The sequence below is a fragment of the Abramis brama genome (genome assembly GCF_963993115.1).
Source record: "Abramis brama genome assembly, chromosome: 5".
NCBI classification, from domain to species: domain Eukaryota; kingdom Metazoa; phylum Chordata; class Actinopteri; order Cypriniformes; family Leuciscidae; genus Abramis; species Abramis brama.
The window spans coordinates 45828044-45855585 of NC_139967.1; the positions used below are offsets into that span (position 1 = coordinate 45828044).

General features: G+C 36.1%; 3 protein-coding genes across 3 annotated transcripts; 2 read left to right on the forward strand and 1 right to left on the reverse strand.

Annotated features, from left to right (window-relative positions):
- sftpbb (surfactant protein Bb) lies at positions 1 to 8379 on the forward strand. Its single transcript, XM_084113337.1, has 10 exons — positions 1 to 201; positions 528 to 586; positions 3207 to 3281; positions 3708 to 3824; positions 3964 to 4101; positions 5688 to 5768; positions 5868 to 6051; positions 7585 to 7718; positions 7866 to 7943; positions 8041 to 8379. The coding sequence occupies exons 1-10, from the start codon at positions 150 to 152 to the stop codon at positions 8068 to 8070; spliced, it is 948 nt and encodes a 315-aa protein (XP_083969463.1). The 5' UTR covers positions 1 to 149; the 3' UTR covers positions 8071 to 8379.
- A 317-nt stretch (positions 8380 to 8696) lies between these two features.
- On the reverse strand, positions 8697 to 20908 carry usp39 (ubiquitin specific peptidase 39). The gene is made up of 13 exons (XM_084113336.1): positions 20745 to 20908; positions 20304 to 20382; positions 20115 to 20209; positions 18530 to 18666; positions 18195 to 18347; positions 17736 to 17961; positions 16187 to 16261; positions 16001 to 16068; positions 14913 to 15101; positions 13556 to 13698; positions 13307 to 13442; positions 13124 to 13210; positions 8697 to 9673 (listed from the first exon to the last, which is right to left on the reverse strand). The coding sequence occupies exons 1-13, from the start codon at positions 20794 to 20796 to the stop codon at positions 9620 to 9622; spliced, it is 1494 nt and encodes a 497-aa protein (XP_083969462.1). The 5' UTR covers positions 20797 to 20908; the 3' UTR covers positions 8697 to 9619.
- On the forward strand, positions 20901 to 26596 carry cUnh2orf68 (chromosome Un C2orf68 homolog). The gene is made up of 4 exons (XM_084113338.1): positions 20901 to 21344; positions 22268 to 22383; positions 23250 to 23389; positions 25495 to 26596. Exons 1-4 carry the CDS (start codon positions 21235 to 21237, stop codon positions 25615 to 25617), a joined length of 489 nt encoding a protein of 162 aa, XP_083969464.1. The 5' UTR covers positions 20901 to 21234; the 3' UTR covers positions 25618 to 26596.
- Positions 26597 to 27542: the final 946 nt, after the last annotated feature.

Below are 27542 nucleotides of genomic sequence, written 5' to 3' on the forward strand. Positions count from 1 at the left end.
GCAGTTCATAGGCTCGTTTTAGCGAATCAGGCAGACAGTCACGATCTGGTGGTTTTACTTCCTCATCAAAATACAATAAAACGTTTGGGTTAACCAGTTGAACACAGACAGCGTCGGGTTTATGGAACAGCGCTTCCGATTAAAACATCATGCAGTTCGCCTTCGTCTCTTTCTTTCTCTTTACTTCTACCCTGTCCTCAGGTAAGAGAGATGAAATATTACCTAAAGATGGCTATGTGATATTTTGCTCCAACATCACCATTACATTTAATAATTAAACTGCTTAATTTTACTATGTTAAAAGTTAAAACAAGATAGACAGTTGAATTAAAAAAGCTTGCAGGCGATTTCCCTAAGTCAATTCCATATTAGCTAGAAATACTTTACATGCTCTGGTTTGATAATTAAAATGAGCTCTTTTATTTTCCAAAGCTGACACTCGATTTCCTGGTAGCCTTTTAGTCAAGTAGTTTATATATGATTCCATATTAGCAAGGAATGCTTTACATGCTCTGGTTTCTCTATAGGATGGGCAAGAAATGTAGACCTTCGGCCCACAGAACCACGAACATCCAGCCTTTCCACGGTGAGTCACCAGTGCTTGAATATGACCACTTGCATTTACAGTAGCAGCAATGCAGATGAAATCTATCCCTTTATAGCCTACATTTTCATTTATTTAATAAACTACTGGCATGCCAGCATACACCTAGTTAACCTTTACATTGGCTATATTAAAGGCTACTTTAGAAGGGAATCACAGATGCTTTTATAGGGATAGTTCACCCAAAAATGTGAAAAGTCAATGGGGCCTCTCATTTAACGTAAGTAAATGATGAACTATCCCTTTAACAATTCAAGAACTCGTTGAATTCTCAGTATTGCCTCAAGACACACTATAGCAGGCATTAACTTCTGACGACCATTTTTTTCCTCTCGTGTCAAACACTGCTACAGCAGAGCTACATGTGAAGAGATTACTCGTTTACTGTTTCTTTCATTTGGCTGAAAATGAAACTTGTGCACAGGAACTAGACTAGGGCGTATACACAATCAACTGAACTGACAAACTTCTTTCTAGATTTATCAAAGGTCTAATTTAATTCTCCCATTTAACCACTCTGTATTAGCGTTGCCACCCGTCCCGGTTTTCCAGGGATTGTTCTCTTTTTTGAGCGACAGTCCCGGAAAATTTATATTCTTTCCCGGGACACGAATTGTCCCGGTTTTTTGTGAAAATGTACTTCTACAGTAGAATTTCCTGGTTTCAAATTAAACCGTCCTTCTACTGTTACTGCAGAGCTGCCACGCACAATTGACACTTTTCACACGCTCTCGCGAAGCAAAGAGGACACGGAGACCGACAGACTAGACAGAGCAGGTTACTTATGACATAAAAAAAAATCTCAGCTCTCAGATTCTGTAAATTTTATTACGAAATTCAAACAATAAACACCGTTTTGGCGTTTGTAAATGTGACGTGAAAGATCCCTAGCGGCACGTGAACATCTCATCTCTAGCTAATAGTAAATAAACACGAATGAACAATGTTAAAAGAAACAGTACAACTTACCGAAATGTATATTCATCATACATAATATCGATCAATCAGTGTTTTTCAACCGCGGAAAGGGTCAATAAAACAGCTGGAGAACAATTGTCACATAACATTTACCTCAGGAAAGCCATTTGATGACCATAATATAAGCACGTTAGTTGGCTAGAAAAAAAGAGCTATAGAGAGTATTTTGCTAAACATGTGTAGGCTACTATATTACATATTTATTATATTTACTTATCATTAAATAAAGTTGTTATTATAATAAAAAAACGCATTATATTTAATTTGTTAAATAAAGTTATTTTTAACCTAAAATAATACTACCAGCTGTATGTATGTATGTTTACAGCATTTGGTGAGATTTTTTTCTTGAGAAAAATTAATGCCTATCTTGTGTACCTTAATATTTATCCAAATCAGTCAATTAAATCAAATCACAAGAATTGAACTGAATTGAAATCCTGAAATTTGTTTCAAGCAATAATAAAAAAATGTATCTTACCAGACATTTTACCATATAAACATTGTAACATGTTGTCACTAAACCTAATACAATTCAGTTTAGTTACTAAAATGTTTTGACAATCACAATACACTTATTTGCAAGATTATTATTTTTAACAGTTAAAATTACTACCCCCCCCCCCCCCCCCCCCCCCCCCCCCCAACAGAAAAAATAATCTGAGTGTCCCGGTTTTTCACAAATCAAAGGTGGCAACCCTACTCTGTATATGTAAATATTTTGGGTTTTTTTTTGTCCATATCACCTACAAGTTGCTTCCACCTTATTTATTATTCGCAAGTTTTCTAACTTTTCTTATTGCTATTGCAGTGAAGGCCTTGCACTGTCACAAGCTGTGTTGGGGAAAGTTACTTTTAAAACTAATGTGTTACAATATTGCGTTACTTAGTTACTTTTATTGAAAGTAATGTTACAGTATTGCGTTACTTAGTTACTTTTTATTGAAAGTAATGTTATAGTTGAACAATTATGAATAGTTATCCTAATTTCATTGTATGCAAATACAATGACAATAAAGGCTTTCAATAATATTGCGTTAGTTCCTTTTAATTGAAAGTAATGTTACAATGTTGCGTTACTTAGCTTCTTTTTATTGAAAGTAATGTGTTGCAATATTGCGTAACTTTTCTCACCAGAGCTGGGCTTGTTTGTTTGTTTTTAAGACGGCAAATGTCAGGTATTTTGTAATTCTTGGTCAGGTTCTGCTCCATTTGGACCATTAGTAGACTGATTCTTATTTGTCACTGTCTTATACTAATCTGTGTTAGGTTACAGGAAATGGCTACCCTTCAAATAATAAAAGATCGTATCAATATATAAAATCTGACTGTGATCCTTAAAACAAGATTTGAGAATATGGTAATTTTTACACTTCCTTCTTTCTATTAAAGATAGATTCGTTCTTTGACCCGTCCAACGCTAGAAAAGAGGTTGTGAGAGTTTGTGGTTTTGTGTTAGAAACTGCAACACATGGTATGCACTAATCTTTCTCGTATTTTACCATGCAGACTAATAAACAAAGCACTGAAATGCACCAAATTCAAATGTGTTTAAAGGTTTTATTCATATTACATCAAATCAGCTCACAGAATATAACCTTATTCCACTGTCATCCTCCTGTAGATGAACAACATGTGCAGCGATTGCAACAAGATCGTACAGTTGTTGACGGAAATGCTCTCCAGTCAAGACACTCAGGTGATATTGTGTGTGTGATGTGTACACTAATACTGAAACATTTAACGCAACACTTTCTGTAAATCAATTTTTAAAACGGTAATTTTAATCCAGTGTTTGCATGCTTGTTTTCTTTATGCCAGACCTGGTAATTTCCTTCTGTTCAACACAATCTCATGGCAATAATTCACACCAGTTGATATGATCTCCTTCATGCTTTCACACAATCTGCTTACGCCGCAGTCGTCACACTTGTAGAGAAGTGACATTTCCAGCTGCATTATTTTCAGTTTTTCTGCCAGCCGAGTGATGTAGTTTCTGTTTCTGTGATAAGTTGCTTTTGAATAGAAGCTTCAACTAAATTACATGTTTGTTTTTTTTAAACTCATTGTTATGAATGATTTGGAGTTGGTTATATATTGATCTTAAATTGTTCCCTCTTCACAGCATCTTATTGAAAGCGCTTTGGACAAGTTTTGTTCCGAACACCCCGTCATCCCGTTGTGTATGGATGGAGCGAGGACATATGTGCATTTGGTCATCAAATATTTCAGTGCATTTGCAGTGAGTTCATCCCAATTTGACTTTATCTGACTTAACTCTTTCTTAAATCTAAATACTTAAAATATATATAAAGCAATATCTTCCTTACATGAATAATACCCTAGCACTGAAAACCAGATGTTTTTAACCCTTGTCGCAGAATCAAAATGGTGACATTTGCTCAATGTTGGGACTGTGTGGCGTCCAGTCTGAGAGACAAGCGCCGTCAGAGATCATGGTTGGCCTGAATGAACATGGTTTACTCTATGCAAAACCCTCAAGAGGAACTAGTCAAGAGGTACGTGTTAGACAGGTCAAAGTTTACACAGTTTTAGACTTGAAAAACTCATCACTCAGACCATCTGAATCATTGCTTTCCAATGAAGACTGTAAAAAAGAGCCTGGCTTTAGTCTCGATTGATTTAAGCAGGGAAAACAAATTCTCCAAAGGGTTTTTTTCTCTCTCTATCTCTCATCAAATGGGAGTTTTTAATCCTTGCACACTTGGGGACTAAAGATAACAATTATTATGGCATGACTTTCAATCAACTTTGATGAAACTTCTCAGGAGTGGATGAGATGACTAAAATCTTAGTCTATGATATTATAAATATAACAGTGAATATCATCTTATAATTTTAGCTGAAATTTGTCACTGCAGCAAAATTTTACAATCCTCAATATCACCACAAAACAAATGACTAACTTAAATATCCAACTTTACCCACATACATTTAGTACACCCACATAAAGCAATATTTGGGAGTCACATACATTACATATTCAAATGTATCTTTTTTGATGTAACTAGTAAAGTTCTTAAAAAAACGAGTAAAAAACGCATTACTTTAGAAATGTACACATTAATATTTGAGTTACTGTTTTTACAAAGTAATGCACATTACTTTTCAGTTTAATTAATTTGCTTAAACATTTTTCTTAACTCTTTCCCCGCCATTGACAGATATTTCATGAAATCCATGTTTTCACTGTTATATGGTAGTGGCCGCTATTACACTAGTAGTCTAAAACTGATTTTCTCAGCTTTTTGTTCAAAATGTTACTTCTTTATTAAACTTACCCACATTTAAGTCTTGATAAAAAATAAATGCATTAAACTAGAAGAAAAAAGCACGTTTTGTTTTAAGCAGAGGCTCTGTTCTTTCATATATACTCTCTCTCTCTCTCTATATATATATACATATATATATACATATATATAGAGAGAGAGATATTCAGATATTCATACAGCAAAAATATTCTGAGGGCCATTCTGAGACATTTTTGTGAAAAAGTAAGTGCTTAGGATATACAGTAATAATATTCTAAACGTGTTTTTAAAAGACAATAAAGATGTATTTTAGTATGTTGCTGAATGCATTACTGCATTAAAAACATGCACACAAAAAAAAAACACCTGTAAGGCCTGAAGGAGCCAGCCTCAACCAGGTGAGGAAAAGTAATGTAAAAAGCATAAAAATGCATTAATTTCCACAAAAAGTAACTGTTACTTTTACTTGTAACACAATATTGTTACACATTACTTTTAAAAGTAACTTTCCCAACACTGATATTTACTATATAGCAAATCTCATCTGGTTAATCATTTATATCATCGCTAACTGTAAACTATCCAATCGCCCAGCTCTAATCTGCTCAATGTGGACTATAAGGCATTAAGGTATTATAAACTTTAACATTATGAATTTCTGCAAAGCTGAAAAGTGCTATGCACTATTTTGGTTTTATTGGGAGACAAAATCCGTGATACATTCAAGTATCTTTAAATTTGAAAAGAAAAGGTTTGAGACCATGCAACTAGTCTGAGTAGTTCTAGTCATAAACACATATTAAATAAAGCTCACGTTCTGCTTTGTTTCTTAGGTTCATGTCAATCCCCTCTGCACCTTCTGTCTGTTCTTCATAAAGACACTTGAGAGCATGTTGCCAGAAAAGAGAACTGCAGTAAGAATTTTTTTTACTAGTAAATATGTTCATGTTTTAATTAGCACCTGAGTATTAAACGCTCCTGGGTTATTTTCCATTTGTTCCGTCTTGTTTTAGGAGATTATAGAGAACCTTCTGGAGAAGATCTGCGATCATTTGCCTGAGCATTATAAGGAAAAGTGTGACAACTTCATAGAAACGTATGGAAAGAAGCTGATCGATCTCCTGTTGTCCTCTCTCCCTCCACACACCATCTGCGCAGCTCTGGGTCTGTGCCTCTTCCCGGAGACTCCCATGACATGTGAGTAGTGTGAGTGCCATCAGAGCCACAAACTCACGGGAAACTGCTTTACGTTTTGGAGAATTGGTGTTGAGATTGGGTTGATCAGTGACCACAGTCTTTTCACATAGAATAGTTTCTGTGGAAATCAATAAGAGACTGAAAGTTTAAAAAATATAACCCAATCTTAATTTTACATATATATTCCCCTTTTAAAATTTTGTTCACTACCTAGTGGACCTTTGTTTTTGAGCACATGCGCTCTTGTGGTGACAATTTCACATGAATTTCTGATTTCATTTAATCTGCCTATGAACCAAATACAAATCACATTGTACAAATTAATAGGAATCGCCACTTCGTAAAATAATCTCATGAGATCGGGTTCATCAGTCTTATCACATAGACTCGCAGCTTTCAAACTGTGGCAATGTGTTCACAAATATTTTAGCAATCTGTCAAAAACTTGTTTAAAACTAAACATTTGATTGTCATTTATTAGGCATATAACAAACTGAAACAACTTAATAGTCTTTACTGACACATAATAACCAAATAATTTAATATAGTTACACTTTATTTTAAGGTGTCATTGTTACAGTGTAATTATATATTTAAGTACTGAGTAATATTAAGCAACTACATGTACTTACTATAGGGTTAGGGTAGGATTAGGATTTGTTTGAGGGCTATTTGCATGTAATTATGCATAATTTACTGTTATTACTATGGTAAGTACATGTAACATATGTAACAAGGACACTGTAAAATAAAATGTTACCCTTAATATTTTGTATGGCGTTCTTTGGCCTTGATAACAGCTTGCATTCTTGCTGGCTTTGTTTTTATGTACTGTACTTTTCCACAGTCTCTGTTGTTATTGATTTCCAAATAGTTTCTGGTTGTTCCCAAAGATTTGCTTTTGATTGAACTTTGGTGCGATCTATCTTTGAATCCACCAAATCCCAAATTTGTTCAATGGGATTCAAGTCCGGACTTTGACTTGGCCAACTGTGACGAACGAGCTCACACATACTGATGGATTAACCATTACAGAAACATAAAAAAAGATTTTGGTTATAACCAACACTGTTAGTTTAGGGCAGCTGTGGCTCAAACCTTACGTTGGGTGGAGGTCTAATAAATATATATATATATATATGCACTACCTAGTGGACCTTTGTTTTTGAGGCAAATCACTCGCAAATATGTTGTTGCAGTGGCTCATTAAATGAGATCCCATTTGTACTTTTTCATAACAATCTGAATATGAATCACATCATACAAATCAAAACCAACACCTCATAAAATAGTTGTTTCTCAAGAACGGGTTGATCACTCATCACATCGAATAGTAGCGTGACCTAAGTTGATTAATACATTTTTTTTGAGACTAGGTGGTACTTAATGTTCAGATATTCTGACATGGTTCTTGCCATGGAAGGTTTGAGAACCACTGACTTCAGTTTCTCAGACCAGAACTGATTGAAGAATCATTTATGTTTGTGAATGATTGTGATCATGCTTTATATGAATTATGCACATCCTCTCCAGTGTCCACAGACTGCGATTCCTGTAAGATACTGGCGGCCCTCTCCCGGTTTCATCTGGGTCACAACGCAACCGAGATCCAGACCTCTGACCTGCTCCAGAAGATCTGCCACCTCCACCCTAATGCTATTCCTCAAGTAATGATCACACGCACAATACATCATAACAATCCTTGGACAAAATCTGTGTAAAATAGTGACGTACACACTCAAAGACTGTCTGACAGTGGCGACACGTGTTTCAGAAAAAGCAGTAGACTGACTGTATTGTTTCTCCTGTTCTAGTGTGAAGGGTTTGTGAAGCTTCATGGCCACAGGCTCCTGAAGAGCGATGGGAAACAACCATTCATCAGCAAGTGTCAGGTAAGAACTGCTCAACTTTACCAATATCTTTGGGGATGCTGAACGGACTGGAGATTCTGACATTAAGTAACTCTTTTTTTGTGTGTTTTGTCAACAGGAAGATTACCTTTGCAGAGGACACAAGTGAAAGTGATCAATCGAATAAGACTGTTCACTTGACCAAGCTTTTTGTATTCACTTCCTTTAGACACAAAAATTACCTTTATTTACAGAACAGTTTTTAATATAACCTTTCTTAATTACTGCCAATCATTTATGTGTTGTGTCTATAGTTCCATAATCCAAACCACACTGAGTAGATATGTAATAACAAACTAGTGAACTTAGCCTATAGGAAATCTTATAGCATGCATTGTGTGTGTAACAATATATGAAGCCTTTGCATCCTCATTTTTGTGTTGAGAAGATGCAAGAAATAAACTCATTTGTATGTCAAGGCATTGTAAGTAGTTAATTCAGGGAAAATTGCTTTAGGCAATTTAAAATGAACTTTTAACGGTGACAATTCAAAATAAGGCCTTTTACAATTATCTTCACGAAAAATCTGTCAAAAAACAAACTGCCTTTGGATTTGTCTTGTTGTTTGTGGCAATGCTGTATAAGAACACTACGTATCCTATTATTAATTTCACCAACAAACACATAAGCATTGATTGAACTCTTAAAACAAAAGCAATCTCAAGTGTGAGGGTTTTGGTCTAGCTGCTTATTCACAATACTTGTTTTCTAAAGAGCCGAATGAGATGCAGTCTATAGTCTTGAAAACTTTAATAAAAGGTCTCATACTACAAACTGCCAAACTTTATAGGCAAAGGAACAGTCACAATAAAACTGAAATCATTAAAAAAAAAAAAAAAAAAAAAATCACCATAGGAACAGAAATGCGTTACGTTCACCTTACAGATTTCTTAGCATCATTATATGAAATGAAACCTCAGGATTTAAAGGGATAATTCGTTCAAAAATGAAAATACTCATTCACTCATCCTCTTCCCATCCTCAATGTATATGACTTTCTTCAGATACACACAAATGGAAGACTTTTAGGGGGGAAAAGTCCATCTCTGTTAGTCTATATAACCCAATTGATTGGCTGAAGCTTGTTTGACGCTTGAAAAACCACACAGCGTTCGTGACAGTGATCCATACAAATCCAGTGGATGAATCGATGTCATCTGAAGCCAAACGGTTGGTGTGTGTAAGAAAAATACTAATAGATTTAACTTTTTTAATTATAAATCAATGCTGTTTTGTCCCCCTCAAGAACGCTCGTACGACAGTAGACTGGAAGCATTGATTTATAATTAAAGTAAAATCTATTAGTGTTTTTCTCATACACCTATCGTTTGGCTTCAGAAGACATCGATTCATCCACTGGGGTCGTAAGGGTCACTGTCATGATCAAGCTTCAGCCATTCAATGGCATTATATGAACTGACAGATATAGATTATTTTCCTAAATATGTGTTTATCTGAAGAAAGTCAGTCTTATACACGTCGAATGGCATGAATGTGAGTAAATGAGAGAATTTGGATTTTTGAGTGAACTATCCCTTTAAGGTGAATGTCTCTCATTGTCACTGTCACTCATCTGGTCATTCTTGAAGCCAGGGTTCCAGTGCTGCATTCAGGAACACTTCATTTACAACTCGCGTATGCTGCGTTTTTTGGGCATCCTATGCCCCTTTATGGCTGTCTGCTCCATCCTCTTTATCTTGTCTCTTCCAAATCTGCAAAAGAAGAAATATGTGAAATAAGGTTGTGTGGTGAAGTCTCAAAAACATTTACAATGATTCAGAATAGAGATCTGCAAGACACATATATATTTAACATTTTTGATTGCAACGACCACAGTATCCATCATCTTATATAATGCTAATATATATGATTTAATAATAATAATAATAATAATAATAATAATAATAATACAAATCCACAAAAGTACTTGAGCACTTCCTCAAACATATTTGAAAAGAGAAACTGTGCGTTCTTCATTAGGGGCTTTCGCAGTTCTAGGAACTCAGTTTTAGGAACTAGTCGTCAAGGTGGTTCCCCGAGAACTTTCAGATTCAGATTGTTTTATTTAGTTATATTGCCATGATTCAAAGCTGTTTTCATAGCAAAAATTATATTACAAAAATACAAATATCATATAAATACAATAAAAACCAAACAAACAAAAACAGAAAGTCATATTATACAAGATTTTTTAAATTAACATGATTAAAAAAAATCCAAAACCTTTTCAGGCATAATCTTACTAAATAAGTCCTTAAGTGAGGGAACTTCATAAAAGAGCAATCTACATGTATTAAGTCCAGGACAATCTAATAAAAATATGTTTAACAGATAGGGGAATCTTACAAAACATGCATAAAGTTGGGTCTTCAACCTTTATCCCCGAGAACTAATATTGTGACTTATTTTGACGGCGCAGAGAACGCCACAGCCTGAGTAAATGTATAGGCTATAATCTGTGTGTACACTGTTTTTAAAAATGTCAGGTGCTGTTGTTTTGCATGCGCTCGGCCAATCAGCGCACACTAACGTCACTGGTAGTTCCTATTGTGCTGGGTTAGACCCTACTCTGAAAATAATTTAGTTTCCCCAAAGGGGAAGAACGTTCCTAGAACTTAAATCGTCCCCAGTTCCTGCGGTGTGAACACGGCAAAATACAGGTACATCCGCCATTGTTCTAGGAACCATGTGAAGGTTCCTCCGGTTTGAAAGCCCCTTTTGACAAGGATGTCAGAGTCAACACAACGGATGAAATCACTTCTGCTGACAATAACCAAGAGTCCATTTTTCATCTATTTTGTTGCTATAACAGGAAAGTGAATGTGAACTGTGAATCATGGGTCTTATTGAACACTGAAAATCAAAAGCAAACCAAAAAAATCTGTCAACAAAACAACTTTGTGTAGCACTTCAATTCGATAGTCCACGTTAGACATTTTACTAACTATAAGTAACTTTCCAACTACATATCAGCTAACTCTCATTAGAGTATTAGTAGACTGTCTGCTTAATATCGGCTAACTCTTTATTTATTGTGATGTTCCCCAACAGACATTATAATGACTAGGGCTGTAATCTCCCAGTCAATTAGTCGATTATTTGGTCGATACGTTCTTGCTCGACCAAAATTCTGATTGGTCGATTTTTTGCCGCGTTCATTTCATCAGGTGGAAAGCACTAATTGCTAATGGGGGTGTTTTCAGAGCACCCCTGTTTCACAGGTAACAGTCTGTCTTCAGAACACCCCCCTTGTTTTCACTTCTTTTGGATTAGCCCGACCCACCGGAGAAGAGAGACAGATTGAAGAAAGTATACTAGAAGTTTTACTGAATATTATTACTTGATCTGGTTTGTTTAATAAACATTTTTTTTATTATAGTGGACGTGCCTTTGGTGTTTAAGAGTAAAAGCTTTAAGTTAATAGTCTATTCGTGTCTCAGCCGCGAAGCTGAGCTCCTATGTTCAGCCTCGCTCTGTGCAAGCTGCAATGAAATGATAGTGTCTTTTGTCATATGTATTATAATAACTGACAGACAGTGTCTGTCAGTTATTATAATACATATGACAAAAACAATTATCTAAATTATGTTGCATATTCCTCAAAAGTTCTTGTGATGATATCACTAGTTGACAACATAGTACTATTTTCGTAAATCATAGGCTCTGATATTGCGCAGGTGCACGTGATGCAACGCTGTCAGAGCCGACAGACTCGTGTGTCAGACTCATTTCAGTGCAAAATAATTAGGTAAAAAACGATTTAATATACTGCAAATAACCTACTAGTTTTTTTATGTTTATTTATAATTCATTTAGGCGGACAACAAGGCTACCAAGTACTGCGCAGCTAATTAATTTAACGGGTTTTTTTCCCTAACGTCATTTTTAGTCGAAAATTTCAGGACTTCAGCCGACCAAGATTTTCTTTGGTTGATTACAGCCCTAATAATGACTATAAGTAACTTTGCAAGTACATGTCAACTTATTCTCCTAATCCAAACCATACTTATCTATAAAGGAGTGATAGATTGGTCGCGGCACTGTGTGCAAAAAAACTTCAGCCTTATGTCTGATGTCGAGTTACACAAAGCAAATCATCTACACAATTATTTAGTTTTCTTATTTAATGACCGACAATTTAGTCGTAATAATAATTTTGGCATAAGGCTTATTAGCGTTAGGCTATAGCCTGAAAGGTCTGATTTACGCACTGTTACAACAGTCTTTTTTTTTTTTTTCCACAATGACATTTGAGTTCATGATTTTAATGTTGTTGTTTTTTGTGGCTGGCTAAAGACTAATGACAGACTGTTGAGCTTTGAATAAAAATGTGTTTGGTTCAGGTTTGAAATTCATTATCTTTTATTATAGGCTATGTAGTCTAATATCATAGTAGGCCTACCCCAAAACCACCCCCACCCCACCCCGTCCCAAATTTCAGCCAATCTCATCTGGTCACCCTATCCTGCAGTGTGTGCATCTGTCCCATTGGTCCATGTTGTGCATGTCAAATAAAATCATTCATAATCAATAAATGTTATTTCTTATGTTTTTTTTTTGTATCATTACTTATTTATCCTTATTAATTTCATAACAATTCTTAACAGTTTCTGAATGTTATTTACATATAAAAACACTTATGTTATTCATGATTAAGGGTCCTATTTAATGGAGTTTAATGGAATTAAGTGAGGCAAAAGTTAGAATGAAGGATAAACTGAAATTCACAGCATTTAAACAACTTCTGCTCACGTATTTGAAGGCTGCTATTGGATCATCGAGGGTAATCATCATATTATGCGACTACACATTACTTTACGGAGAGTTTACGACCTACAAGCTGCGTTCTGCCTTACGAACAAATGGTGCAACCGAATAAAGTACAGAGTTAGTTACAAACTAGCTAGTAGTTACTAAGCCTCTAGTGTGGACTTTACGTTCCAATTTAAGAAAGAACTTACGAACGGCTGGTGCAACCCTACCCTGTTCACTAGTTAGTTTTTTTTAATTTCGCTTGAAGTATATCGGGGCCTTAAAGTGGACTATTTAAATGAAGTGTAATCCAGTTTTCATGTAATATCCACTTGATAAAACCTCACGCTCAGCCGTGTTTTTATCTCCATCAACTTGCGAATGACAAAAGAAAGTAATAAGTAGCAAACCTGTATGTACGCCTCAGAGAGTGTGATCATCTGTGGAAGGATGTCAATCACCTGCAGGTCCTGAAGCTCGTACCACTTCCCTGTGCCCTGTCAAACATTACAAAGCAGACATATTACACAAAACATACCAAAAAGAAAGCTGCTATTGTTTTGAATGGAATAAAGTGTTGGTGACACACTCACATGATGCAGAACATGAATTCTATAGGAACCCTCAGTGGGTTTTCCATCATGAACAACATTGGCCACCAGGTCATAGGTCGTGAACTTCTCAGTAGCCTGCGCTTCTTCTGTGAGGTACTCGCGCAGATCAACGTTCCTGTTGTGCATGAGTGTTTTCACAAGAACATTTCAAAATACATTTACATAGAATATAGACAAGTCTAAAAGAGTGTAATCTAAATATATCCGGAGCCGGCAGCGGTCACATACGTGATGGGGAAGTTGACGATGGTTGGGTTCTTCTCAATGAAGAAGTTGTTCTTTGTGAATCGTTTGATGCAGAAGATGAGGTATGGGGGAAGTTTGGTGAGCTGGAACTTCTTCAGAAAGTTCTCTTTGTAGGTCTTGTACTCCTGTGACAAAAACGTCAAAAGTTTGTTGTATATAATTGGCCGTAAACTAAGTGGCATATTCAATATCAGCCATTTTCTTCACAAAAAACATTGTATTAACAGTCCCATAAACATATTGCAAGCCTTTGCGATATTCATATTGCGATATATACATTTGCAATATTTCGATAATTTCGATATATTGTGCAGCCCCAGTTAACATGAACTAATAATTAACAATAATTCTACAGCATTAATTCATCTTAGTTCATCATGTTTATTTTATCATTTACTAATACAATATTAAAATCAAAATTTGTATTTGTTAACATTAATTAATGCACTGAACTAAAATAAACAAACAAACAAACAGCTGAACGTTAAAAAGGATTAATAAACAAATGTATTGCTCATGGTTAGTTCATGCTAGATAATACATTGCAATAAGGTCTCATTTGTTAACATTAGTTAAAGTGTAACCAAAAAATAATAATAAAGCTAAATACCAAATAAAAAAAATAAAGCTATGTATATTTTATCATTAAAAAAAATGCATCAGGTGATTTATGTCTATTGGTTGTTTTCCCATGAAAATATCATTAAAAACATTTTGAAAAATAGCCAAAAGGCTCTTCTGGTGTTATTTTAGCATTAATAATTATAGTATTTATTAATGTTTTGATTTTTAGTTTGATTTTTAGTAATTTATGTGCTTTTTATCATTTTTATTAGTTTTTTTAATATTTCTATTTAGTTTTTTATTTATTTTTCAGTGTTTGTAATTCTAGCACTTCAACTTAATCGAAAAATGGGGGGAAAAAGGCAACATTTCTATTTTTTATTCATTTCAGCTTTAAGGAAAATGATTTTGGTAACACTTTACTTAAAGCCTTTATATACAATGCATCATAAAGATGAACAACATATTATATATTTTTTTATAAATAATTATAACCAAAGTTAAAAGGCATGGCGATATTTGCAGATTACTTGTTACATCTGAAATTGGTTGTTCGTCGTGTGTTTCAATGCATTATACTGTCTAAAAGTGTAAAAATGAACGGATATATTTTTTAATGTATCATAACTGTGGACACAATAATTCATGAGACCATACAATACATTATAATGCATAATTAATGCATTAAAAATACTTATGCATTATATATAAAGGCTTTATGACAAATAATTATTATAAACAATAAATAATACAAAATCTGAAAGTAAATCCAAACCTTCTCGGTGTTTCCATTGAACTTGCCCAGGATGTTGAAGAGAGGAACCTGAGGAATGATGAGCTGCTCCTTCTCATCTTTGTAGAGCGGTGCGGTGGGCAGGTCAAGGGTCAGGTAGAGGAAGGTGGACTCCGACATCTTCTCCTGGTACTCCTCCTTAAGGAGAAGGGCTTCTTTCTCTTCAGGAGGCTGAGAAAACAAGGACGACAATAAATCATCTAATCTGACATTGCAAATACAGCATTTTTCTGTCCTCTTTCTAAAGACGGATGGGACACCAGCACAAGCGTTATTGTTCAATGTTCACAACAATCCCATCTCATGTATAAATAAATAATAAAGAAATGCCTTCTAAACTGTTTAAAGGGGTGGTATAATGCCATTTTCACAAGATGTAAAATAAGTCTCTGATGTCCTCAGAGTGTGTATGTGAAGTTTTAGCTCAAAATACCCCACAGATATATAGCATGTTAAAATTGTCACTTTTTGAGGGTGAGCAAAAACGCGGTTTTGTGTCTGTTCCTTTAAATGCAAATGAGCTGCTGCTCCCGGCACAGGGGGCGGAGCTTCAACAGCTTGTGTCCTTTTACCTCACACAGACATGCACTGATTATTTCAAAAACTTTTAGCCTTTTATGTTCAAACCGGATTCAGACAATGATGGAGAGACTTGAGAAGAAGTGACAACATGTAGAAGCAACAGGACATTTCTGAATGGTTAGTTGATGAATTTATGTAGCTTATGTGTAGATATTTTCTAGTCATTGATTAGCATATTTTGTCTTGATAATCTATAAATCGTGTTCAGGGGGCGGGGTTTATGTAAATTCTAGGGTTGGTGATGTCACTAACCCGGGAGGAATGTCGTGTAGTCTCTACCAGCCGTTTGTTGTAGTCCTTAAAAAGCAATTTCTTTAAAAGCAAATATCTCCCTTTGCTTTGAACTTTGAGCGTTGTAACTTTGCAGATGTTGTTTATGCTCAAACAGCAACATTACACACTAACTAAAGTAAGTTGAAATCATAATCAACCACCCCTTTAAATGGTTTTAGCAAGCACAAATCAGAAACTGTCCAGCAGAAACCTACCAAGTCTGGATGGGGAAGCTTCTTTGAGAAGATTCGCATGGACCCCTGAAACACCTTGGCGAGTATGGCTGTAGACAGAAGAGAAAAACTATTTCACCTGTACTTATGAAGATTACAACTGAGAAGAAAAACTAGCACAAACACATTCTTATAAAGTCAATCAGAAACACACAAAACAAAACTCACATGATTTCTTCTTTGTCCCACCAAGAGCACCATGCAATGCATTCAGGAACCAGGAGAGAAAGTCAACAGCGTCCCCTAGAGGATAAAGAGCACAACACCGGTTTAAAAAGTGATGACAGACTACTGTTTGAGCATTCTACCACACTAACTTTACACATACAAAGACGGCACACTCATATTACTTATATATAAATGGGAGAAAGTGCAAAGCACAATCTGGTGTAATAAATCCCGCCTTCTAAATAAAAGATCCAATCGCTGATTGATAAAGTCATCGCATCACTGCAGCTCTGCCATTAGAAGCTCTGGTTGTCATTGTTCTGAGACTTAGGACTGCACATGCGCATCTAGCCTCAAAAATAAGCATTTCTAAAGCTATATGAGCATAAGAAACAACATTTACGGGATAGTTTATGTCAGATTTGGTTGCTGATTTAAAATATGTTATTTTATTCTGAGTGTGGCAAGGAGTTTTTGAGAGTTCAGGATTTCCCCATTCATGTTGGACTTGGTCTTGGATGCCTGAATTACCTGGATGCCGGAGGTGTTGCAAATATGTCCGCCAAGTGAACAGACTTTAAGGGACTTAGGTCCTGTCCCAAATGGCACACTTCAAATGCACTTTCGGTCTTGTGGACTTACAACGGCTGCTGCGTGCACGTGTCCGTTAAGTCCACGAGAACGTAGGGTGTCCCATTTGCCATTTTAGGTGTCAGAAGGGTGCTTGCAAGCACTATTTGCGGTCGATACACCCTTGATGTGCACTTTTGCCAAGCCTGCACTCTTGCGAGCTCCACGGCAGACTTCTTCCTGATGCTACTACACTACTTTCTGAATTAAACATGCAACCTAGAACCTAAGATAGCAGCTTAAGAAAAACGTTAACCCAGTGCACTGTATATACAGCACAGTATGCAGTACAGGGCTTGTTATTAACCCGCCAACCCACCAAATGTGGGTGAATTTCAGGCTGAATTTTATTTACTTTACATTTTTCAATTTTCAAGTCTTTTAAAAAGGCATCTGAAATAATAAACTAAGTGCAATGAATGTAATGTTGTCAAAAATATTGTTTTTTCGATACATAACGATACTGAAATATCTGAAACTCTTCCGCATAATACACAGTTATAGCTGTGCATTCTCGCTCTCTCATCTCTCCGACAGCGAGTGACACACAAACCCGCCTCTCCTCACTCACTTGTTTTATTTGCTCTGGATGAATATTGTTGGTGTCATAGGGTTTGAATTTCGCCGTGGGATTGTGCATAATTTTACTCATTCCAGCAGATTTTGTGATAATGGATCCATACGTCAGGTCTTAAAGTGACAACAGCCTATTATACCGGCTACCAAATTATGAGATAATATTAAAAATATCTATATTGCAGTTTTTCCCATGGTATCAATGTCAAAATTGTGGCCAGTGAAAATGCTAAGTGGCTTGTAACTTTAGAAAACCACTCGCCACAGTGGCTGGTGAGCAAAAAAGTTAAAGTCCAGCCCTGATGCAGTGCATTAGTATTCACAAGTGTGTGTCGTGATATACCTTGCTTAGTGATCTGAAAGTTCTTTTTACTGCATAACACCACAGCCTGCAACATTTCATGCGGCGAGACGTGGGCTTTGAAGTTGCGCGGGTTCCACAGCTTGCGCATGAGCTCCCCAAAACGCTGCACCAACAGAAACATGATGTCGCCCGGCGGCCGGCGAATTCCACGATAGTTTTCCTCCTCGAGGAAGTAGTTTCGCAAAGGGGGCACGTTTGACAGCGCCTTAGGAGAAAACAAGTGGTGACATTAAAAAATATTTAAGCCTAAAGGTCCTTACACACTGAAGTCTGAAATTTTCGTATGCGTTTTTTCGTATTCGTTGACAGACGAAAATTTCGGACTCGGTGTGCAAAGACTTTAAGATTTATGTATTTGAATTGCATATAAAATGTCCATCCATTTGGATTACAGACAGTTTTGTCAAACTAATAAACTCAATATGATGCATATTTTACCTGCAAAACCACATTAGCATAATCATTGGCCTTGATATTATTGAGACCCACAATTCCAGGCAAATATGTGGTGCCATCGTAGGCTCTGTACAGCTTTCCCTGCTTATCCAAGCCAGAGATGTGCGGCTTGGTGAATGTGGGTTTCAGCACATACTGAAATAAAGAAATGAATCAGAGATTTAGAACAATCAGTGCAAGACTAACTTGAGAATGATTTGAGACAAACCTTTTATTTTACTGTAATTACACTTTTCAAAAAGATGGTAGAATAAAATCTCAATATTATATTGTCAATAAACTTGATTAAAATTGATTAAAGGAAACCCGTATCTCACTGTAATGTCCTCTAATGAGGAGTCAATGATCTCATAATTGTCTGGCAGGCAGTAGAACTTTAACGTGTGGAGATTCAGGAAAACGTGGTGTGTGAACTGAACGCTGTGGATGTACGCATGGGACTTCTGACCTCGACCTGACGGGAACAAAATAAGCCAAAATATTAGCCTGAACAGTGTTCTTCAAAATTACACAGATCACATAGTCACTTTGATTATTTAGCCCATGCAAGTACTTCCATTTAGAGAAACAGATGTCCTCATTGTATGAAAGCTTGTTTTTGCACTTAATTATTTATTTTTTTATCCGTTGACCATGGATGGATGGAAGCTTGTTTCGGCCACAGAATAAAACTATAATGCCCCGGTTTCACAAACAAGGCTTAAGCTAGTCCCAGACTAAACTGCATGTTTGAGCTGTTTTAACTGAAAGCAACTTGCACTGACGTATCTTAAAATGTCAGTGTCATTGTTTTGTCTTAAAGGAACACGCCGACTTTTTGGGACTTTAGCTTATTCACCGTATCCCCCAGAGTTAGATAAGTCCATACATACCCTTCTCATCTCCGTCTGTGCCGTAACTCTGTCTGACGCACCCACCGCTAGCCTAGCTTAGCACAAAGACTGGAGGTAAACGGCTCCAGCTAGCATACTGCTCCCAATAAGTGACAAAATAACGCCAACATTTTCCTATTTACATGTTGTGATTTGTATAGTCACAGTGTGCACAAATAAGTGTCACATGAGACACAGCCATCTTCTAACCGTATACATACTGGGAACTATATTCGGCGAAGCACTGCTACTTCTGCGGAGTGATTTGCTCGCAGCGCCTGAGAAGCCCCGTGGTGAGGAGCAGAGAGTTCGCTCAGAGTTGGAGTAAATCACTCCGCAGAAGTAGCAGTGCTTCGCCTTCAGAGAATATAGTTCCCAGTATGTATACGGTTAGAAGATGGCTGTGTCTCACGTGACCTTGTTATTTGCACACGCTGTGACTATACAAATCACAACATGTAAATAGGAAAATGTTGGCGTTATTTTGTCACTTATTGGGAGCAGTATGCTAGCTGGAGCCGTTTACCTCCAGTCTTTGTGCTAAGCTAGGCTAGCAGTGGGTGCGTCAGACAGAGTTACGGCACAGACGGAGATGAAAAAGGTATGTATGAACTTATCTAACTCTGGGGGATACGGTGAATAAGCTAAAGTCACAAAAAGTCGGCATGTTCCTTTAAACAAACACCAGTAATGTGTTTTTTTTAGGCACTTTTTTAAAAGCTACTTAAATGTCCTAATTGAACTAAGGCATAATCCTGATTCCTGGCTTAATCTAAACCCTGTCTGTGAAACTAGGCCTAAAGCTAAAGATAATTGCGACTTTCTCACAATTCTGACTTTTTTTCCCTCGCAATTGCACAAGTTGATATCTAAATGAGTTTATATCCTGCAATTATAATAAACATATTCAGAATTGCTGGCTATAAACAGACAATTGCGAGCTAAAAAGTCTATGCCATGGCAGAAATAAGAGTCCATCATCTTCCACTGGTCAACAGATATGAAAAATCATATATTGTAAAAAATGTACCTTGGAAATATTTCCCACAGATCAGACAGGCATAGACGTTAATGTGTGAAAGAGAGATTGAGCAAAGCTTCTCGAAGTCGAAATCCAAAACACTCCTAAAAAACAAAACAAAAGAGCGAGTGTTAAAGCAGAAGAGCAACATTGGGTTACAATAATAAACATCATATAACGTTAGTCATATTAATGAACCTATTGATTGTGTCCAGATATGGACAATGGCGGCTTCTGCGATCTTCAACATGACCACGACCGACTTTCACACGCACTTCTGAAAGTAAACAAACATTAAACATTAAAATCATGTTGTTTACAGTTCCACGTTGATGAAAACCAAACATGCAGGTCTCTATGATGGAGATCTCTCAGACAGACAGAAATACAATACATGACATCAAAGCAGATATTAAACAGATATTATCATCGGTGTTCCTGTGCATTACACCTCTGCACATGTGAGAACATAAACATACGATCTCCTGGAGATAAATCGTTTGATTAGTATGTTTTTGCATGCCTACTATTATTAAACGAATAACAGTAAAGGTATTTTAGCAGCTAACGTTACGTTAAAAACAGACAGAGGCCTCCACATTTAAACCGAAATCAAGCAAATAAACGCTTCAGACATACCTTCTTCTTCGTCTTCATCAACTTCCCTCTCCCGTTTCACGCCTGCGATCATTTTACGTTTAATAACAAATAAATTCAAGTCAACACACTGTTGAATGAACACTCGTCGCACGCATTCAGCGAGCGTTACAAATATCCCGCTTCCACTTCCGCTCTAAAACGGGGTGGCCAAGAGCACATTAACTCGGGGTCGATGCGAAAAACAAACACTGGACACGTCCTGTACTGTACTTTCTCGACTAGCCACTTTCTATTGCATGATGGATTTTACTTTATGAAACAAAAATACGCGCTGCTAGATTTAAAAAAAAAGAGCAATATACAAGCGAAACTGTGGAAAAAACAAACTCGACAGCTAGGAGTGTAGTTTTTATTGGCCAACGTTTTCTTTTTATATCTGCAGTTCTCGGCCCCCGGTGATCGGAGATGCAATGTTTAATAAGCTAAAATGAATTTATTTTGAGAGTAATTTAATAAACAGTGCAGAACCATGGAGGTTATGTGTGATGCAGAGGAGGAGAGTGTTAAATACAAGCCCGGTGGTCGACTGGACATGAGCCACGGGTTCCTGAAGCACATCAGGAGGAATCAGATCGCCAGGTCTCTCTCTCTTACACACAATTACAGTCAGTTGTAGTAGCTAGTTATTGTGTTTTCATTGCACGTTATAGTAGCCTGATTTATCTGAAAACTATAAACATGTAGTTCGAAAGCTTAAAATGACAAGGAATATCTAAATGATTTCTGTTGGACGTTCTTTCATAATATGAATCCAGTCCTAATGGGATTCAATAAGAATCTTCTTGGAATTAAATAGAGGAAAACCTGACCTATGTACAGTATAATATATTATAGCCCCACTGGATTTTATAATATAATAAATACATTGGAGATTATACTATATATTCTTTATCATAACTCCACGTGTATTAGATTGAGATATTGTCTTGCTACTGGAAATTAAAGGGGGAGTTGTATTGAGTTTTAAAAATCCTGAAAGATTTACATTAAATTCCTTTTGCAGTCCTACAGTATGGCAGCTTGTTTCTGTCACAGGGTAAACAATAAAAATAAGATAATTGCATCTTTTATTTTATCTTACAATTCTAACTTTTTCTTGCAATTCCAAGTTTATACCTCATTATTATGAGAAATAAAGTATAAACTCAGAAGTGAGAGTTGCAAGGAATTTTGCAGTTGCAAAAAAAAAAGTCAGAATTGTGAGGTAAAAAGTCACAATTACCCATAATTGCGAGTTAAATACTTAATAGTAATGTCAGAATTGTGAGATATAAACTCGCAATTGCCAATACAGGGCATTTTACTTAAAGGAATAATAATAATAGTCATATTGGAAAGTAGATGAAATTTTCTTGTATGTCTAGTTTTCTTCTGTTAGATTTCTGTAAAAAAAAATTCCATTCGAATGAGCTTAAAGGCCGGCTGATCTTCTGGGCAGTGTCTTCATACCCTTCATTAACATTGAAATATGTGATATATATATATTTTTTATCTTTCTACAGGGATGATTATGACAGGGAGGTAAAACAGGCCCAGGAGAAACAGAGGCGTAGACACACCACCACCCCTCGCCGTCCACGAAGACCCGACCGCCAGGTCTACCATCCACGCCATCAGAGTACGTTACAAAGGCAGAAAGAGTTTCTGTCATTATTATTTAACAATGTAAAGTGTGGTTTTGTTGGAGGATCCAGTGGGGATCAACACAGTGCCAAAATTGCTTCTCATACAAAAGGAAAATTGACAATTTTGGAAAATCAAAACCGCAGAAGTGCTTTCTTTGCATTTTTGCTTATTAACTTAAAACGAAAAATAAATAAAAAACTTGATATAAAAAAACCCATTAATAAATTGAAAAGGTTAGCTCACCCAAAAATGAAAATACACAACTACCACTATCACTATCAAAAATGAAAAAACACAACTACCACTTTCAAGCCACATAAAGGTAGTAAAGACATCATTAAAGTAATCCATGTGACTCATGGTGGTCTAATCTTTTATGAAGCGACTCAAGCACTTTGTTTGTGCAAAAGTTTCGAACAGTGAACGAGCATTGGAGATTAATATTTCGTAAATGAAGGGGTAAATTATGTGTTTTTGCGCAAACAAAGACTCGTATCACTTCATAAAATTGAGGTTAATCCACTGGAGTCACATGGATTACTTTAATGATGTCTTTACTACCTTTATGGGGCTTGAAAGTGGTAGTTGCGTAGCTGTCAATGGAGGGACAGAAAGCTCTCAGATTTCATCAAAAAGATCTTCATTTGTGTTGCGAAGATGAACGAAAGTCTTACGGGTTTGGAATGACATGAAGGAGAACTAACCCTTTAGCAATCTAAATAATAACCAGCTAAATAAGCATTTATAATTGTGAATATAATGGGCCAGGTTGGCAAAATGGCTTTTAAATAATTAAAATTGACAAAATACTTTTTTGTGCTGCTGGGCTGGTGTTTTTGGACACCTGGTTTATTTCAGATGGTTCTGAGCCTGGTGTGAATGCAGAGGACTGGAATGAGAGCAGCTCGGGCACAGAGCAGGAGAACACTGGCACAGAGTTATTCTGGCTCGATTATCAAGCTGACAACGGGCAAATAACATCGCTCATCGTTCACAAGGTTTGCATTGAGATTCTAATGCATCACAGGCTACAAAGAGTTTCAAGCTACTGGATTAGCTTATCCATAAACAATCTGTGTTTATTTTATAAAATACACTGGGGGATTATTCTCTTTATACTGTATTATTGCACAGCTATATATATATATATATATATATATATATATATATATATATATATATATATATATAAAAAGTTGGATATACAGTATATTATATCTAACTTTAGGTTACACTTTATTTTAAGGTGTCATTGTTACAGTGTAATTAGACATTTAAGTACCGAGTAATATTAATGAACTAAATGCACTTACTATAGGCTTAGTATTAGGATTAGGGTTTGGTTCAGGGTTAGTTGCATGTAATTATGCATAATTTATAGTTATTACTATAGTAACTACATGTAACATGTAACAATGACACTGGAAAATAAAGTGTTACCTAACTTTATTTGCGTACATACAGCATACTCACATACATATACTATATAGCAAATCACAACTGCCTGATTTATTATGTCATCACAAAATATTACTATATTATTGCCCAGCTCTTTATATAAAGTTGGATATACAAGTACAAGTATGCCTATCTTTATCTGCATACATACAGTTTACTAGCAGAGAGCGATATGTTTATACGTTGGTTATGGATCACAACTTGTAATTATGTCTTATTATTTTTTAGTTGCGTTTTCTATGAACAGTTCCAATTATACATTTTATGTATTAGCTAAGGGCAATGCAAAATTACAACAACAAAAATTATACCTTAATATATGTTTATTATATAAACATACCACTCTGAAACGTCCTGTGAAATCCATGCTTGTAAAGTCTGTGCATGAAATCAGTTCTGAAGTCTGAATCAGGCTTAAATTGGTTTGAAATTGACGCCATCCTTAATATTTACATCTGAGCAGAAGGTTATGGTAAGAGGAGTGACATTTCCCAAACATGCGGTGCCAATCACAACACACTGGGCCAGCTAACCAATCACTAATGGTACATAAGGAAACATTATGACTGTAATACAGAGTTATGGAAAATATTTAGGAAGGAGGGGCTTCATCGAAACATGAACTAAAACCGATGCATTCGGGCCAGACTGAGGAGAGAGGTGCTGTAATAATGTAAAATACGTGAAAAATAATGTGTTTTGAACAATCAAGCATGAAAACATACTCTAGTACACCCCAAAACCAAAATCAAGACTTTGAAAAAGGGAATAATATGACACTTTTAAAGATTTTATAAACATTAACATCATGATTTTCTGTAAAGCTGCTTTGAAATAGTGAATATTGTGAAAAGCGCTATATATATTTGACTGGTATTAAAGTCTTTTGTTATTGTTAGTTGTTAAAGGGGTGGTTGATTATGATTTCACTTTTCTAACTCTAGTTAGTGTGTAATGTTGCTGTTTGAGCATAAACAACATCTGCAAAGTTACAACGCTCAAAGTTCAAAGCAAAGGGAGATATTTGCTTTTAAAGAAATTGCATTTTAAGGACTACAATAAACGGCTGGTAGAGACTACACCACATTCCTCCCGGGTTAGTGACATCACCAACCCTAATATTTACATAACCCGCCCCCTGAACACAATTTATAGATTATCATGACAGAATATGCTAATCAATGACTAGAAGATAACTACACATAAGCTACATAAATTCATCAACTAACCATTCAGAAATGTCCTGTTGCTTCTACATGTTGTCACTTCTTCTTGAGTCTCTCCATCATTGTCTGACTCCGGTTTGAACATAAAAGGCTAAAAGTTTTGAAATTTCCAGTGCATGTCAGTGTGAGGTAAAATGACACAAGCTGTTGGAAGCTCCGCCCCCTGTGCCGGGAGCAGCAGCTCATTTGCATTTAAAGGGACAGACACAAAAACTATGCGTTTTTTGCTCACCCTCAAAAAGTGACAACTTTAACATGCTATATAAAAATATCTGTGGGGTATTTTGAGCTAAAACTTCACATACACACTCTGGAGACATCAGAGACTTATTTTACATCTTGTGAAAAGGGCATTATACCACCCCTTTAATGTATGTGTTAAAGCAAAAAACAAAGATTTAATATTTTTTTCCAACCAGGAGGACAAGCCAGAAGTTATTGTGGAAAGAGTGGCGGAAAAGAATGTTCTGGACTCGGCCATGAGGGCGGCGCTGTTGGCTCGTGTGGGACTGGAAATGGGCAAGCGGTGTGAGAAATGCTGAGAGGAAGAGAAAAGCATATTTAAATATGAGCGAAGATGACGCTGAGACACTGTTGAGCCAGAATTGAGACTGAACTGCATTTCTGTATGACAGCACCAAGCATGCAGCATTCATAAATATCATGGAGATGCCATGTATCCTAATATGTGAATATGAGTGGACTCTAACCGTAAAGAGAAAAGACACTGTTAAGCATGAACTCTTGTTTGATCTTAAATAATATGTGTTTCAGTAATACACAGAAAATAGGAGCTGAATTGTTCTTTCAACTGGAAATGGGAATCCTTGCGTCACTCCTCACTTCACACTTGGACCAGACGTTGGACAAATGTTTAGCGCTCTGGATCTTGAAGTGTTGACCGTGGCTCTTTTTACACCCGAGGTGACTTTCTTGCACTCGTTTTGTGATCGATTTTATAACCACAAGGTCTACATTGCCTCACTATGTCCAATTAGTCTGTATTTTATCTTATAAGCTTTCAGATAAGAATGTTTAAGATATGATTTAGGCTAAATCAACACGGAAATCAGGTAAAAAATGAAGCCTTACTTCTGCTGTGATGTAGTTCATGTAGATGGTACTGGAAATAGCTGACAAAGTTTAAAGAATGATATTGAGGTCCTCATTCCTCTGATATTTATATCCATACATTTGGATATCTGCCTTTTCCTTTCATGCCCATATGTATTTATATTGAAATATTGATATAAATATAATGTTTTTATCTGTTGGTGCTCATGATGTTCTGCAAACAGAAAGGACCTATATGTTTCTTTTTTTCTTTCTGTCTCTCTTTTTTTTCATCTCTTCATTCATTGTACAGGTAGATTTTTATTTTTGTAATTGTATTCCAACAGTGTACAGTTGTGTTATTGTTTTAGATTGCAGGATGAATTGTTCATTCTGTCATATGGACAGATGATGGCAGTGTGCACTATGTTTACATCATGTGCAAAAATACATGTTTCTTTGGCTGCTTCTGTAGTTTCATTCATTCAGCTTGTCAGCAAAGACTTTATGAATGGTAACTCACCACAGGAAAGCTCTTCAAATGAAATGCGAGGACATTTCTGACTCTATATAGATCACAGGTTTTCGTCTCATAATTATGACAGTGGGAATGCAGCATATATATATATATATATATATGTGCAATTTCCCACAAAAAATCATCCTGGCAGGGTGTTTCACCTTCTTTTTAATAGCATTATATATTTATTTTTTTTATCAAAAAAGCTATGTTGTGTAATCTTAAAGGGATAGTTCACCCAAAAATGAAAAGTCTGTCATTATTTACTCACCCTTGTGTCGTTCACAACCCGTAAGGCTTTCGTTCATCTTCTGAACACAAATGAAGATATTTTTAATGAAATCTGACCGATTTCTGTCCCTCCATTTGACAGCTACGCAACTACCACTTTGACGCTTCAAAAAGTTCATAAAGAGACCGTAAAACTAATCCAAATGAATTGAGCGGTTTAGTCAAACTTTTCTGAAGAGACTTGATCGCTTTATATGATGAACAGATTGAATTTGGGCTTCTATTCACATATAAACATTCATCAACTCACACACCAGTTTGGTCAACGGAAGCTCAAACGCGTTCGCTTGACGTGCGAGAACCAATGGGGTTAATTCTCGTGTTACAGATCACGTTTGAGCTTCTGTTTATGCTCGCTGATCAATATTTAATTGTGAACAATAGCCTAAATTCAATTTTGTTCATCATTTAAAGTGATCAAGTCTCTTCAGAAAATTGGATTAGTTTACCATCTCTTTATGAACTTTTTGAAGTGTTAAAGTGGTAGTTGCGTAGCTGTCAATGGCGGGACAGAAATCAGTCAGATTTCATTAAAAAGATCTTCATTTGTGTTCTGAAGATGAACGAAAGTCTTACAGGTTTGGAACGACATGAGGGCGAGTA